Genomic DNA, 14,505 nt, shown 5'->3' with positions numbered 1-14,505 from the left:
ATTCTGATCTTCTTCAGTTGTTCAGACCTTGCAGCAATAAAACAACCGCCACTGAGAATGACAATCCCCGCACTCAAATCAACGGGGAATCGCCATAACGGTGTAGAGCTCGTTGACTCGACCCCAGCTCATAAAAATGTTCCTCGCGCATAAAACATGAAGCGGGAAGAAGTTGGAGCGGTCATGAAACCGAATGGGTGGAAAAACGACTGAAAACAGTAGTTACCGTACCCAGAAGTATGTAACCTACACTCTCGCTTCAACTGCTTTCACGAAACTTCGAGAGCGAGCATCATTGCATTTTCAGCCTATTCGCAAATTCTTCTCTCGTTGCTTGGTGAAGAGGATGATTGCTATGTTTCTCTATATGAAGGTACACAGCGGATTTCGCAGATGAATGGGGGCTGGGGAGGACACTTGGAACAGAAATTGTCATTTTCAGCAATGATTCAACGGGAGCGGAATTTCAATTACAGTTTAGTGCTCATTCGAGTGCAGGATTTTTTTTTTTAATAGTATGCGTTGCCATGGAGCTGCAAAAGGCAAAGATAAACCTAAGCATTGCACAGTGCTAACTTTAGGAACAAAATGGATTGAAATTGGCTGTCGCTAAAATCCCAAATATGTTATATAGATTAGTAAGGTTGAAAATACCCATTAATGAGAAAAGTGGCTTAACTTATGACATCAGTATATCTGACTTTACTCATTAATGAGTATTCGACGAGTACTTCAGAAAATGGGTCTTTTTTCTCTTGATGCTTTTTTTGTTCATGATTAAAAAGTACTCATTTTATTGAAATTTAGCATCAGGTGCATGCTGCCATCAAATATAAACCAAGAAGTACCTTTTGGAAACATAAAACTACAAGGGACAGCCCTATGGGGTTGTACGCAATGGTGACGTAGGACTACGTGGTCTTATATAATAAATGGTAATGTGTATCTTTATTCAGCCAGGTATTAATCGGAACCATATTTTAATTATTTTTCTTACCTCATTTTTATATTGAGCATTTCCAGCCCAAAACGCAAACCGGTTGGTCATGAGTGTTTCCGATTTGAATGAAACATTTCTCACGTGTTCGCTGCTACTAATGGTTGCATTTCTCATTTAAATATGATTTTTTCCTCCAGAGTTACTTTTGAAAAGGGCGTATAAAAAAATGGATTATTTTTTTTTCAAAAAATCATAACTTGAAAACTATTGATCTGATCAAAATGGCATATGAGAAGAAGTTTTAGGTAGTTAAATTATCTTTGCGGAAAAAAATACACTGAAAGAAAAACTTAGTAAATTAGTATTTAAAAAATGTAAAACGATGATTATCTCAAAACACCCCCCCTTCGATCTTTATAAATTTTTTTTTCAAGAAAACTGAAAAAATGCCCTAATATTTGGTGAAGAGTGTATACTGGTAACTTTCTTAAAAAAAAAATTATGATTTTTGAAATTTTTGTTGGTTTTTACAAGTTGGTGAAATTGCATATTTTTTAGTAAAATAGTAATTTATTTGGATTTTACGCATAATTTTCAAAAACATTGCATATAAAAATATTTTTCCTAAGTCCAGCCGTTCTCAAGTTAATGCAATTTAAAAAAAATAATTATAATAATTTTCTACATTTTGGGCCATTTTCAAATGTTAGTCGTGATGTCCAGCAACGAAATGTTTTTCCATGAATATATATTAAAAAACATACAATTTATTCTCAAATATGGTAGCTGTCAGACTTACCCGTTTCTATTTAGACGCAGCGGAAAAGAAACAAGTTTATAAATAAATACTCTCAAATAAATAAATAAAATAATCAACAAACCCACTCATGTGCCTTTTTTCTGTCCTCTATTAGTTGTATACTTGGATAGAATTGTGTATGTCATAACATAGGCTCAAAACATAACCAGGTAAACAAATATGTTATTAAACCTGTAATTGAGATAAATTCTCTAGGTACTTCTCTGACGTATACCATATTGTGCCTTAAGAGCTCATCCCGCGATATCACAACTACATAAAAAGGCACCCCGTGGAGGCTTCTTACACTCACACTTAAAAAAGTTTGCTATAATCAATTCTCGATGAACATTTCAAATGGTCCTATCTGCTTTGACCGGTTCTCTTCATCGACTTTCTCTTTTCATAACCACTGCTATGCAAACCGATTTTGCGCTAATTCTACCACATTGTTTGATAAAAGAGGATCTTATCTAGCGTCCAAAACGTCAAATACAACAGGGAAAGGTTTTGCAGCTGAGTTATTGACGAAAGAGAAAGTCGATGAAGAGAATAGATCAATGCAGATAGGACCATTTGAAATGTTTATCTAGAATTGTACCTAATGAAGATAGGTATAATGTCAACATTGTAATTATTCTGCTACATACATATATATATATATATATATATATTGGGACGATCTTCACCTGTTCCATTCAGTTCATCTCTCTTAGTGTTTCAAGTTAAAAAGCAAGTAGTTTTTTACGATGGATAACAATTTCAAGTGTTGTAAACCTCCACCTAAATCAATTTCAAAGCATGACACAGTAGCAGTTCAGTTGTTTATCTCAAAATGATTAGAATTTTTAAAGTTGCAAATAACAGTCCAAAAGTGTATTTTTATGTCAGATGGAGCAGCATCACAGTACAAAAACATAAAATTTTTTGCTAGCATTTGTGATAAGCAAGATAAGCATAATGTAGAAATTGAATGGCATTTTTTTGCAACTTCACACGGCAAAGGTCATTGTGATGCGATTGGCGGTACCCTTAAGAGAATGGCAACCAGAGCAAGTTTAGCTAAGCAACACGAGCACCCTATAACGAACCCTTAACAACTGTACGACTGGGCAAATAGTCGTAAAGAAGATCTTCAAACAAAAATGTCATTTTGTTATGTTTCTACGGAAGAATACAAAAAGGCTGACACGGAATTTGATCCAATTTTTAAGAAAGTGAAACCAATTCCTGGAACTCGAAAATATCATTGCTATATTCAGGGTGCCTTCCATTCATTTTGACTAAAAAAATGTTTTAAGAAATTATGGAATAATAAGACATAATGAAAATATTTTGATTATGTAAACAACAAGAAAAGATTGTTAAGTTTGTGTTTGACACATAATACCTGCCAATTTTGCCACATGAGAGTCGCAATAAGCGATTTTGTAATTTATCTCACCCACTCTTCGCTCTTCACTCTTCGCGAAGAGGCGATCAGAAAAACGCTCATTGTGACTCTGTAAAAGCTAAATTTGCTGGTTTGATGTGTGAAACACAAACTTTACAATCTTTTCTTATTACTTACACATACAAAATATCATCATGATATCCTATTATTCTATAATTTCATAAAACATTTTTTTAGTCAAAATGAATGGAAGGCACCCTGGCTATATTCCAGTTTCAAACAACCAAATTGCAGTAAAAATATTCTCTAATTCAAACGATACACCCAAATTATTCAATGTATTCAAATAATATGAGTTGTAAAATAAAATAATAAATATATACTGTTTTTTATCTCAACAAATCTTTCATTTGACCACATCAACGTGCTTCTCTGATAGAAACGGGTAAGTCTGACAGCTACCATATCTGAGAATGAATTGTTTGTTTTTTAATATACAATCATGAAATAAAATCTCGTTGCTGGACATCTCGACGAACATTTGAAAATGGCCTAAAATGTTGAAAATTGTTATAATTATATTTTTTTAATTTGCATTAACTTGAGAACGGCTGGACTTAGGAAAAAAGTTCCTATATGCAAAGTTATCGAAAATTATGCGTAGAATCCAAATAAATTGTTATTTTTCAAAAAAATATGCATTTTCATCAACTTGTAAAAATCAACAAAAATTAAAAAAATTATAGATTTCTTTTTAAGGAAGTTACCAGCATACACTTTTCACCAAATTCAAGGGTATTCCATCAATTTTCTTGGAAAAAAAAATTATAAAGATCGAAGGGGGGGTGTTTTGAGATAATCATCGTTTTACGTTTTTTAAATACTAATTTACGAATTTTTTTCTTTCAGTGTATTTTTTTCGCAAAGATAATTTAATTACCTAAAACTTCTTCTCATATGCCGTTTTGATCAGATCAATAGTTTTCAAGTTATGATTTTTTGAATAAAAAATAATCAATTTTTTTATACGCCCTTTTCAAAAGTTACTCTGGAGGAAAAAATCATATTTAAATGAAAAATGCAACCATTAGTAGCAGCGAACACGTGAGCAATGTTTCATTCAAATCAGAAGGGGTCGAGACAAAATTGACATTTTTTTTAACGATTTGAGCTAGAAATGCTCTATTTTCATTTTCTGTTCTATTTACTATCGTACAGATTTGTCTTGAATCTGATGAAATATTGCTTGGAGCCAATGCCCATGATTGTGCTGGGTAATTAAAATTTTTGACGTAGGACTACGTCTTTGATTTCTATATGGGGGTACACTTTGTGAAAACCGAAAATGGAACATGTAACAAATTAAGAAAGATTTTGAACGTTAATAACTCAGCTGCCCCTGGCCCAATTTCAATAATTTTATCACCAATCGATCAGAAATACGGCTACGCATCGATAACAATGCTTCCGAATGTTGGTGTTCAACAAGAAACTATTGAAAAACTGGTAAATGTCCAGCATTGTCCAAAAGCGTCGAATTAACTAACAAATCCACCAATTACCTACATGCATATGCTGCTTCCCCAGCACAGTCGTCAGAGAGTAGTAAGTAGACGAAACAAGTCGAAGTGGCATTCACCTCCGATCCTCGGGCGCGTGCGAATAGGGAGGATGGAATTGCGTAATATTTTGCACACTCATCGCCATACTCAGAACCACACGCTCCCAACGACCACACCACTGTGTGGTGGTGTTCGGTTGTCGAAATTAGTAGCAGCAGTAGCAGTGCTTTCGGCGTGTGGCGTTGAAAATTGTTCTCCAGTAACAACGACAGGCGAGCTGCAGAGCCCACATAAGCAACCATCAAAGGAGGAAGAAGCTGTACCGCTATGCTATGGATCGGAATCAGTAGCTCTTCGTGAGTCGCTGCGGGTCGGTCATCTATACCATGCGTGTCACCCTCGCTCCAAACGACATACAGCTCGACAGTCTCATCCGTGTTGAACACCCAGCTCAGAATTACTCAACCATCACTACAAAACGGTCCTTTTCAGGACCACAATAAATTTGTTAAGAGTATTATTTGGACATTTGTCAAGGTCATCAGTTCCCGCAAGCAGCTAGCTATCAAGGCTTAACCTGGTCTCTATAGAAGGTGTGGAATTGTAGACCCGAATGTATTGGTGAGATTAATCATCGTCCGATCATTTTCCAGAACACGCTGGTAGGAAGTGTTGAAAATCTATATAGAATTTGAGAGAAGTAGGAATAATTCGCTTTGGGGGTGTATATTCAGTCCCCAGAAAGCCAATAAAATCAAATTTGTGAGAAAATTAGCTGTCACGAGTTCAATCTCTCGAAGTCCCTCCTTTTTTACATATTCTGCACAAACGATACTTTCATTCATATAATTCGGAAGGAAATCCTGTGAGGGGTGAATTGAATACACTTTAATACCAAAATGCACAAAACTTAAAAATTCATAAATAACAAAAAAAATCAAACTACACCTTTTAAAGTCGGGTAGATGAATCGAAAATACTCAAGTTGACAGTCCCTTCGATTCTCTTCATCAACTTTCTCTTTGAAATAAATACTACAAATTTGATACGCTTACAAATAAAAAACGGAAAGAGTTAAGATAATTGATGATTGATCAATTAAAAGAACTAAATGTTCACATTTGTTCCGTCCACTAGCGGTCCTACGTCAAGCTTCCGTTCGTGCCCCTAGGCACAGACCCTTCTACTTTTATTCAACAGATTGCGTTCAACGTATCCACATCGTATAATGGCCGCACCAAGCAGACCGCTCGTAAGTCCACCGGAGGAAAGGCTCCTCTCAAACAGATGGAGGAGTGAAGAAGTCTCATCGCTACCGGCCAGGAACTGTCGCTCTGCGTGAGATCCGTCGTTACCAGAAATCGACCGAGCTGCTGACTGCAAGTTGCCTTTCAAGCGTCTAGTCCGTGAAATCGCCCAGGACTTCAAGACCGATCTGCGATTCCAGAGCTCGGCCGTTAATGGCCCTACAGGAATTCAGCGAGGCCTATCTGGTCGATCTGTTCACCATCCATGCCAAGCGTGTCACAATTAATTCATGTTCTATATTCGGTTTTCACAATGTGTACCCCCAAAGCGTACGGTCGTGTCATGGATGCAACCTCTTATTCTTTTTGTCAACATTATTTTCATAAGGCAAATCAACTGATTTCTTATCGCGAACTTTGCTAACGCTCTTTGACTATATGTTTTTAGTATTACTTCTACGTGAAGTCAACGATTTACATAGTTGAAGATGCTAATTTCAAATAACAGACTGTAGTGGTAATTTTTATACGATAGATGGAGTAGATGAAAGCATAGAGTTGATAGTTCCGTTAGAGTACGGCAGTGTGAAGATTGTATATAGATATTAGACAAGCGAGCTAGGACAACTTTTAAGGAAGGTACAAATCGGTTTTTTCATCTCTCTTTACCAAACTCCCCCTTTGGAGAGGGATGGTGAGGGGTGTCCCCCCCCCGCCACCACTGGCAAAAAGAGATGAAAACCGACCCGCTCATGTACCAACTTGCTAACGCTGCTTTCGAACATATAAAAGTTCAATAAATCATCAATACCTCTTTCACGGTGGAAATCGATTTGTGGCCCTGAAAAGGGCCGATTGTTTGGATGGTACGAATTTACTTGGAGTTAGTGTACTTGGTGACGGCCTTGGTTCCTTGAGAGACAGCGTGCTTGGCCAACTCACCCGGCAGCAGCAAACGGACAGCAGTTTGGATTTCGCGGGAGGTGATCGTCAAGCGTTTGTTGTATTGAGCCAGACGGGACGATTCAGCAGCAATACGTTCGAAGATGTCATTGACGAAGCTGTTCATGATGCTCATGGCTTTCGACGAGACTCCAGTGTCCGGGTGGACCTGCTTCAACACCTTGAAGATGTAGATGGCATAGCTTTCCTTCCTGCGTTGCCTCCTCTTCTTCTTCTCGCCCTTAACGATTACTTTATGAGCCTTGCCGAACTTATTGGCCGCCTTTCCGCTGGTTTTCGGTGCCATGATTTAGCTGTTCGCTTCGATAGAAAATAACTGATAGTCGTTTCGACTTAGACTTAAAATGATCTTTATTTCTTGTGTTTGTGTGGTTTACATTGATGAATTTTTCAAGTGACACAGATGCGTCTTTTCAACTTTAGTTCATTTGAGATTTTAATTATTCTTTACAGTTACTAGTCCTATCAGGCCTATTTTAAAGTATGACCACCTTGGTGGGATTGGTTTGATTTGAATTGGAAAAAAGGAGACTACTTATAACTACTATTTACAACTACAACTAACCTACAACTACTATATACACCTAACCTACTATATACAAATTGCTTATCAAAGCATGTTCTGATAAATTACATTTTTCTGCAAATTTAGTCTTAATTTCGTTAATTCTTGAATCTATTTGGGCAATTCCTGCCTCTTCGTGTAAATTTGTTATTCTAGTGTCGACAGGACGATCAAGAACCATCCTCAGCACTCTATTCTGTGCGACCTGAATTTTGTTCCTGTGAGTCTGTGCACATGATTCCCACACCGGAGCTGCGTAGAGGATCGCAGGTGCTATGATTTGTTTGTAGACGGCCAGTTTATTCACCCTTGAGAGGCGGGATCTGCGGCAAATCAGCGGATACAGACACCTAACCAAGGCAGAACACTTGATTACGGTTTTCTCCACATGCGAACGGAAGAGGAGCTTTTCATCGAACAACATCCCGAGATAGGTTACTTCGGCGGACCACTCAACCCCTGTGCCATCCATGATTACAGTACAAGAAGGAGCCGGTTTTAGTTTGGGCGATTGCCGATGGAGGAACATGATCGCTTGTGTTTTGGAGGCATTGATTTTGATTTTCCACGTGGTGGCATAATCAGCAAAGGCGTTAAGGCATCGTTGAAGTTTGTTCGTTATTTCGCGAGGCATCCTTCCTTTGACGGCTATTGCGGTATCATCTGCGAACAGGAAAAACACGCAACCGTCTCCAAGGGGAGGAATGTCGGAAGTGTAAATGCTGTAAAGCAAGGGGCCCAGCAGACTGCCTTGCGGGACTCCTGCTGGGATGGAAAACGTGTCTGAAAGACAACCATTCAACGATACCTTAAACGACCTTTGCTGAAGGTAGTTACTGGTGATTTTAACCAGATGTAATGGGAAGTGGAAGTTAGAAAGCTTGTACACAAGTCCGTCATGCCAAACATTGTCAAACACCTTTTCAACGTCTAACAAGGCCATGGCTGTGGACTTGGATACAGCTTTGTTACTTCGGATGTTATTCATCACCCGTACTAGCTGGTGATTGGTGGAGTGCCCCTTTCTGAACCCAAACTGTTCCGGAAGGAGAATGTTATTTTCCTCGACAAACTTGAGTAAACGATTGAGAATGAGTTTCTCGAACAATTTGCTCAGCGCTGAAAGGAGGCTGATTGGTCTGTAGCTTGAAGACAATGTTGGATCCTTACCGGGTTTGCGGATTGGTATGATTTTTGCTACTTTCCAGATGCTTGGAAAGTAGTGCAGTTCCAAACATCTGTTGAAGATAGCGGTTAGAAGAGACTGCACTTTCATGCTGAGTCTCTTCAAGATCAAGTTGAATATACCGTCAAACCCGGGAGCCTTCATGTTCTTGGTGCATTTCAGCGCTGAGCAAATCTGTTGTACTGTAATCATATCCGCCGGAGGCACGACACAAGGGGAGGTATCTAGGTTTTGAACGCATTGCGCAACCTGATCATCGAGCGGACTTTGGATAGTCGAGCCAAGCAAATGCGATGAAGCTACATGCTCGCCGATCGCATTTGCTTTCTCTTGTGGGGTGATTAAGAGCCGATCGTCATCATTTTCGACTTTGAAACAGATGGAGGAGTACGAAGAGGCGGGAAATCCTCTTGCGTCCTGGTTGGTTGTTATTTGCCGCCTGTTTTCGGATGCGTTTGAAGTCCTCGCGTTTGGAGCACTGTCTGTCGGAACCTTGGTGAGCACCACCACAGTTGGCGCATTTTAACGCCACGGCTCCATCCGCAGGGCAGTCGGAAGTGGCGTGGTCTTGAGCGCAATTACCACAGCGTGGCTTAATGTTGCAGTTGCGGGTGCCGTGTCCGAAGTTCAGACACCGTTGGCACTGAGTCACATCACGATGGCCGCCACGGTATGGCTCCCAGCGGACGATGATGGAATTGATGGAGCGGATGGCTTTCAGCGCGTTGAGTGTCACCGTTCCCTTCTGGAAGTGCACCAGGAAAAGGCTATCCGGATACGCCTTCACATTTTCGTCCTTCCTTGTCATCCGATAGACGGCACATGGGGCCAGCTTGTACCGGTCTCTGATTTCAGCTTCGATAAACTTCGGGTCGAAGTTTGGTAGGCCCCTAATGACGACCTTGAATGGCTTCTCACCGGGAATGTCGTGGGTGAAGAATTCCACCTTGGAAGTCCTCAGGTGGGCGACGACCAAGTCATACTCCGCTTTGGTACGGAGCTGGTTTTCGGTGCCATGATTTAGCTGTTCGCTTCGATAGAGAATAACTGATAGTCGTTTCGGCGATGGTGTCTCGTTTTGTGCCCGTAGGATAAGAAGCGAGACTCCTCCCCTTTTCTGTATTTTGCTACCCACTGTACGTATTGTACCCTCCCTGTATTAGTAATATGCTACTCGACGCAGGTATAAGTATACCCTCGACGAATGAAATAAACCATTCACGCTAAGCGTGTCACAATTATGCCAAAGGACATTCAGCTGACTCTTCGTATTTGTCGTGAATGCTCTTAATTTCTCCGTTGAAATCTATCAAAACCGGCCCTTTTCAGAGCCACTAAAAGATTCCACAAGAGAGTTGGGAAGGAAATTTCTGCTGCTTACAACTGATCGCATCACAGTGAATCCTGATCTAAAAATTGCAACCAGCAAGTGCACGGCGAATGAGAACGACTCAAATTTGAGTTTAGTTCACTCATAATCGCCAAAAGTGCAGGAACTCAACGATGAGTAAGTTTGCCTCATGTTTTCCCAGGTTTTTCCAGGGAAAAAATCCCGAATTTGAGAAAAGTAAAGATTGGATTCACTCAGTTTATTGGTACTACTCCGAGACTGAATAATGTTTTCGTCAATTTCCTCATTTACCGGCAGATTTTTAGGTTTTCCACAGGAAACCATGAGACAAATTTAACTCATCGCTGCGTTCCTGCACTTTTGGCGATTATGAGTGAACTAAACTCAAATTTGGGTCGTTCTCATTCGCCGTGTGCCCTAAAACCAAAAGCGATGCGATGCTATGGCGATGACTGTAAGGGGCTTAGAAGCAGAAGGGTGAAAGCCAATTCGCTTTTTCGATTTCCTCTTTTGTGATGACCATGGCTTCCTATTTCGCACTATTTCTGCTATGCTCTTCTATCATCCACAACAATAAACGTATCAATGAAAGTGTTTGCCGTAGAGTTAACGTTATCTGACCGTGCACTTCGTAGTTGCTCCTCCGTGAATGATCACAACTAATCCACTTGCACAGAGAACTACATAGATGGGTGCATGGGATAAGCTTTCCATCTTCAATGTACAAGCACATTAATTCATTCTATAGATCAATTCACAGCGCCGGCCACGTCCTCCCGGTCTTTTGGGGAGGGAAGGATGATTAGTTCGACGTCCGGTTGTTACTAGAGACCGAGAATACCTCTACAGCTCCACGGCTATCTCACGAAGGATAGTAGTGTAAGCGAGGTAGGTTATTTTTAGATTAGGATTCACTATGGTAAGTTATGCGATCGGTTAAGCAGAATTTGTTCTTTATTTAAATCTAGTGGAGATAGAATAAGGCAAAGTGAAAAATTACAAGGAGGGGGGGGGGGTGGTTAGGGGATTGAACTATCTATACTATGGGACCTAGTCGTACGGCTGCTGAGTTGCGATCGGGATAGATTTCCTCTAAGTGCGGATGTGAAGGACTTCTTACAGCTTCACTATCCGGTGCGGTAGGTGTTCCAAATATTCACGAAGCTCTTACGCGGTGATATTATGTGGTGGTTTCACTAACACTATCACTTAGATTTACTTTCGCACTACCGGTCCCTAATCGGGCGCCAGTTAAGAACTTCTCCGGAGAGAAACTCAAAAAAATATATTTAGGAGCTATGCTCCTCTTTTATTCACTGATCGATTAAGACTCATTTACAAATTCGACTTATGCTACGAAGTTAGTTCTTGGTTAGTGTGGGAACAATGCGGGTGTTTATATGTTTCTGCTAATGCTGCTAATGCGTTCTGGTGATCCTCCTGCTGGGTGGTCTGGTGAGATCATGCTATCGATGATCGTCGTGATTCCAGCGAAAGTGATCCAATCTGGCTATCGTCTGACTTGACATACAATTAGCTGACTCGGCTAATTGATGAAAGTGTTTATTGTTTGGGATCTGGTGTGATGGTGGGAATCTGCTGAATAATGGAGCGGGTCGCGTTGTTACTAACTTTTGTAAACTTTTCTATTGAAGCAATGGATAGAGGTAATACGGTTGAAACCTTATACACTGATTTTAGTAAGGCCTTTGACAGAGTAGACATTCCCTTACTTCTTTTTAAATTAAAACGTTTAGGTATGACAAGTACACTTTTAATTGGATCATACTTGATAGAATGAACACAGATGGTCCGCTTTAAAGAAAAAATATCTTTGCCAGTTAATTTTACATCAGGAGTTCCACAGGGATCTCATTTAGGTCCTTAATTATTTATTTTATTTGTGGATGACGTGAAGTTTGTGTTAAATCGTTTAAATGGGACGATATGAAACTGTACATGGAAATCTTTGACAATTCTGATTTTACATTTTCAAAATGAAATTGATGTTTTCTACAATTGGTGCGTTAAAAGTCTGCTGGACATTAATGTTTAAAAATGCAATATTATATCTTATTCCAGAAAACACACTACTCTAAATTTTACATGTATGTACTGTAACCAGCTGGTTGTAAGGTGCGATACAATTAGTGACTTGGACTAGAAGTTGACATTTGTAGATCATGTGAATATCACAATTCACAAAGCAAATAATATGTTGGGATTCATAAAAAGATTTAGTTATCATTTTAAAGACCCATATACCATCAAAACACTTTATATAGCTAACGTGAGATCAATTCTCGAATATTGCAGTGTGGTTTGGGCTCCATACCATGAAACTTATATAAATCGTATAGAATCAGTTCAAAAACAATTTTTGTTATTTGCTCTTAGGAAACTAGGCTGAACCTCTTTTCCCCCTTCCTTCTTACGAGTTCCGTTGCATGTTGTTAAACATTGAAACACTTAAGAAACGAAGAGAAATTTCCATGATTTCCTTTGTTAATGATATTATCTCACAACGCGTAAATTCAGAAAAAATATTTTTACGTGCCATCACGCATGTTAAGAACTCGAAATGTATTTCAACTGTCACCTCACAGAACGAATTATGGTAAAAATGGACCAATCACCAGAATGATGAGAGTTTATAATAATTATTGTGAGCGTATAGATCTAACGATGTCTAAAGATATAGTAAGGAGAACACTAACTGCTTGGCTTTCATCTCGTTAAGTTTAAAACAATTTTTATTTCTTAGATATTTGTATATGTAATTGACCTTTATTGACAATTTCAAATAAAATGTTTGTATTAAAATAGCATGTAATTCAACAGAACTATTATAAAACGGTCTACACTGATTGACGAATAAATAAATAAATAAATAAATAAATAAATAAATAAATAAATAAATAAATAAATAAATAAATAAATAAATAAATAAATAAATAAATAAATAAATAAATAAATAAATAAATAAATAAATAAATAAATAAATAAATAAATAAATAAATAAATAAATAAATAAATAAATAAATAAATAAATAAATAAATAAATAAATAAATAAATAAATAAATAAATAAATAAATAAATAAATAAATAAATAAATAAATAAATAAATAAATAAATAAATAAATAAATAAATAAATAAATAAATAAATAAATAAATAAATAAATAAATAAATAAATAAATAAATAAATAAATAAATAAATAAATAAATAAATAAATAAATAAATAAATAAATAAATAAATAAATAAATAAATAAATAAATAAATAAATAAATAAATAAATAAATAAATAAATAAATAAATAAATAAATAAATAAATAAATAAATAAATAAATAAATAAATAAATAAATAAATAAATAAATAAATAAATAAATAAATAAATAAATAAATAAATAAATAAATAAATAAATAAATAAATAAATAAATAAATAAATAAATAAATAAATAAATAAATAAATAAATAAATAAATAAATAAATAAATAAATAAATAAATAAATAAATAAATAAATAAATAAATAAATAAATAAATAAATAAATAAATAAATAAATAAATAAATAAATAAATAAATAAATAAATAAATAAATAAATAAATAAATAAATAAATAAATAAATAAATAAATAAATAAATAAATAAATAAATAAATAAATAAATAAATAAATAAATAAATAAATAAATAAATAAATAAATAAATAAATAAATAAATAAATAAATAAATAAATAAATAAATAAATAAATAAATAAATAAATAAATAAATAAATAAATAAATAAATAAATAAATAAATAAATAAATAAATAAATAAATAAATAAATAAATAAATAAATAAATAAATAAATAAATAAATAAATAAATAAATAAATAAATAAATAAATAAATAAATAAATAAATAAATAAATAAATAAATAAATAAATAAATAAATAAATAAATAAATAAATAAATAAATAAATAAATAAATAAATAAATAAATAAATAAATAAATAAATAAATAAATAAATAAATAAATAAATAAATAAATAAATAAATAAATAAATAAATAAATAAATAAATAAATAAATAAATAAATAAATAAATAAATAAATAAATAAATAAATAAATAAATAAATAAATAAATAAATAAATAAATAAATAAATAAATAAATAAATAAATAAATAAATAAATAAATAAATAAATAAATAAATAAATAAATAAATAAATAAATAAATAAATAAATAAATAAATAAATAAATAAATAAATAAATAAATAAATAAATAAATAAATAAATAAATAAATAAATAAATAAATAAATAAATAAATAAATAAATAAATAAATAAATAAATAAATAAATAAATAAATAAATAAATAAATAAATAAATAAATAAATAAATAAATAAATAAATAAATAAATAAATAAATAAATAAATAAATAAATAAATAAATAAATAAATAAATAAATAAATAAATAAATAAATAAATAAATAAATAAATAAATAAATAAA

At 34.8% G+C, this 14,505-nt stretch overlaps 1 protein-coding gene across 1 annotated transcript; it reads right to left on the bottom strand.

Annotated features, from left to right (window-relative positions):
* Positions 1-6,815: 6,815 nt before the first annotated feature.
* LOC135704262 (histone H2B-like) lies at positions 6,816-7,190 on the bottom strand. The gene has a single exon (XM_065225727.1). The coding sequence runs from the start codon at positions 7,188-7,190 to the stop codon at positions 6,816-6,818; it is 375 nt and encodes a 124-aa protein (XP_065081799.1).
* Positions 7,191-14,505: the final 7,315 nt, after the last annotated feature.

Source organism: Ochlerotatus camptorhynchus, unplaced genomic scaffold (assembly GCF_037179485.1).
Source record: "Ochlerotatus camptorhynchus isolate MF236.1 unplaced genomic scaffold, CSIRO-AGI_Acam_v1.1 ptg000232l, whole genome shotgun sequence".
Taxonomy (NCBI): Eukaryota; Metazoa; Arthropoda; class Insecta; order Diptera; family Culicidae; genus Ochlerotatus; species Ochlerotatus camptorhynchus.
The sequence above is the reverse complement of the archived record's forward strand: the minus strand, read 5'-3'. Positions and strand labels throughout refer to the sequence as shown.

Bases quoted from the DNA above. Each gene is read 5' to 3' on its own strand.
- LOC135704262 (XM_065225727.1), bottom strand. From the start codon at position 7,190: ATGGCACCGAAAACCAGCGGAAAGGCGGCCAATAAGTTCGGCAAGGCT.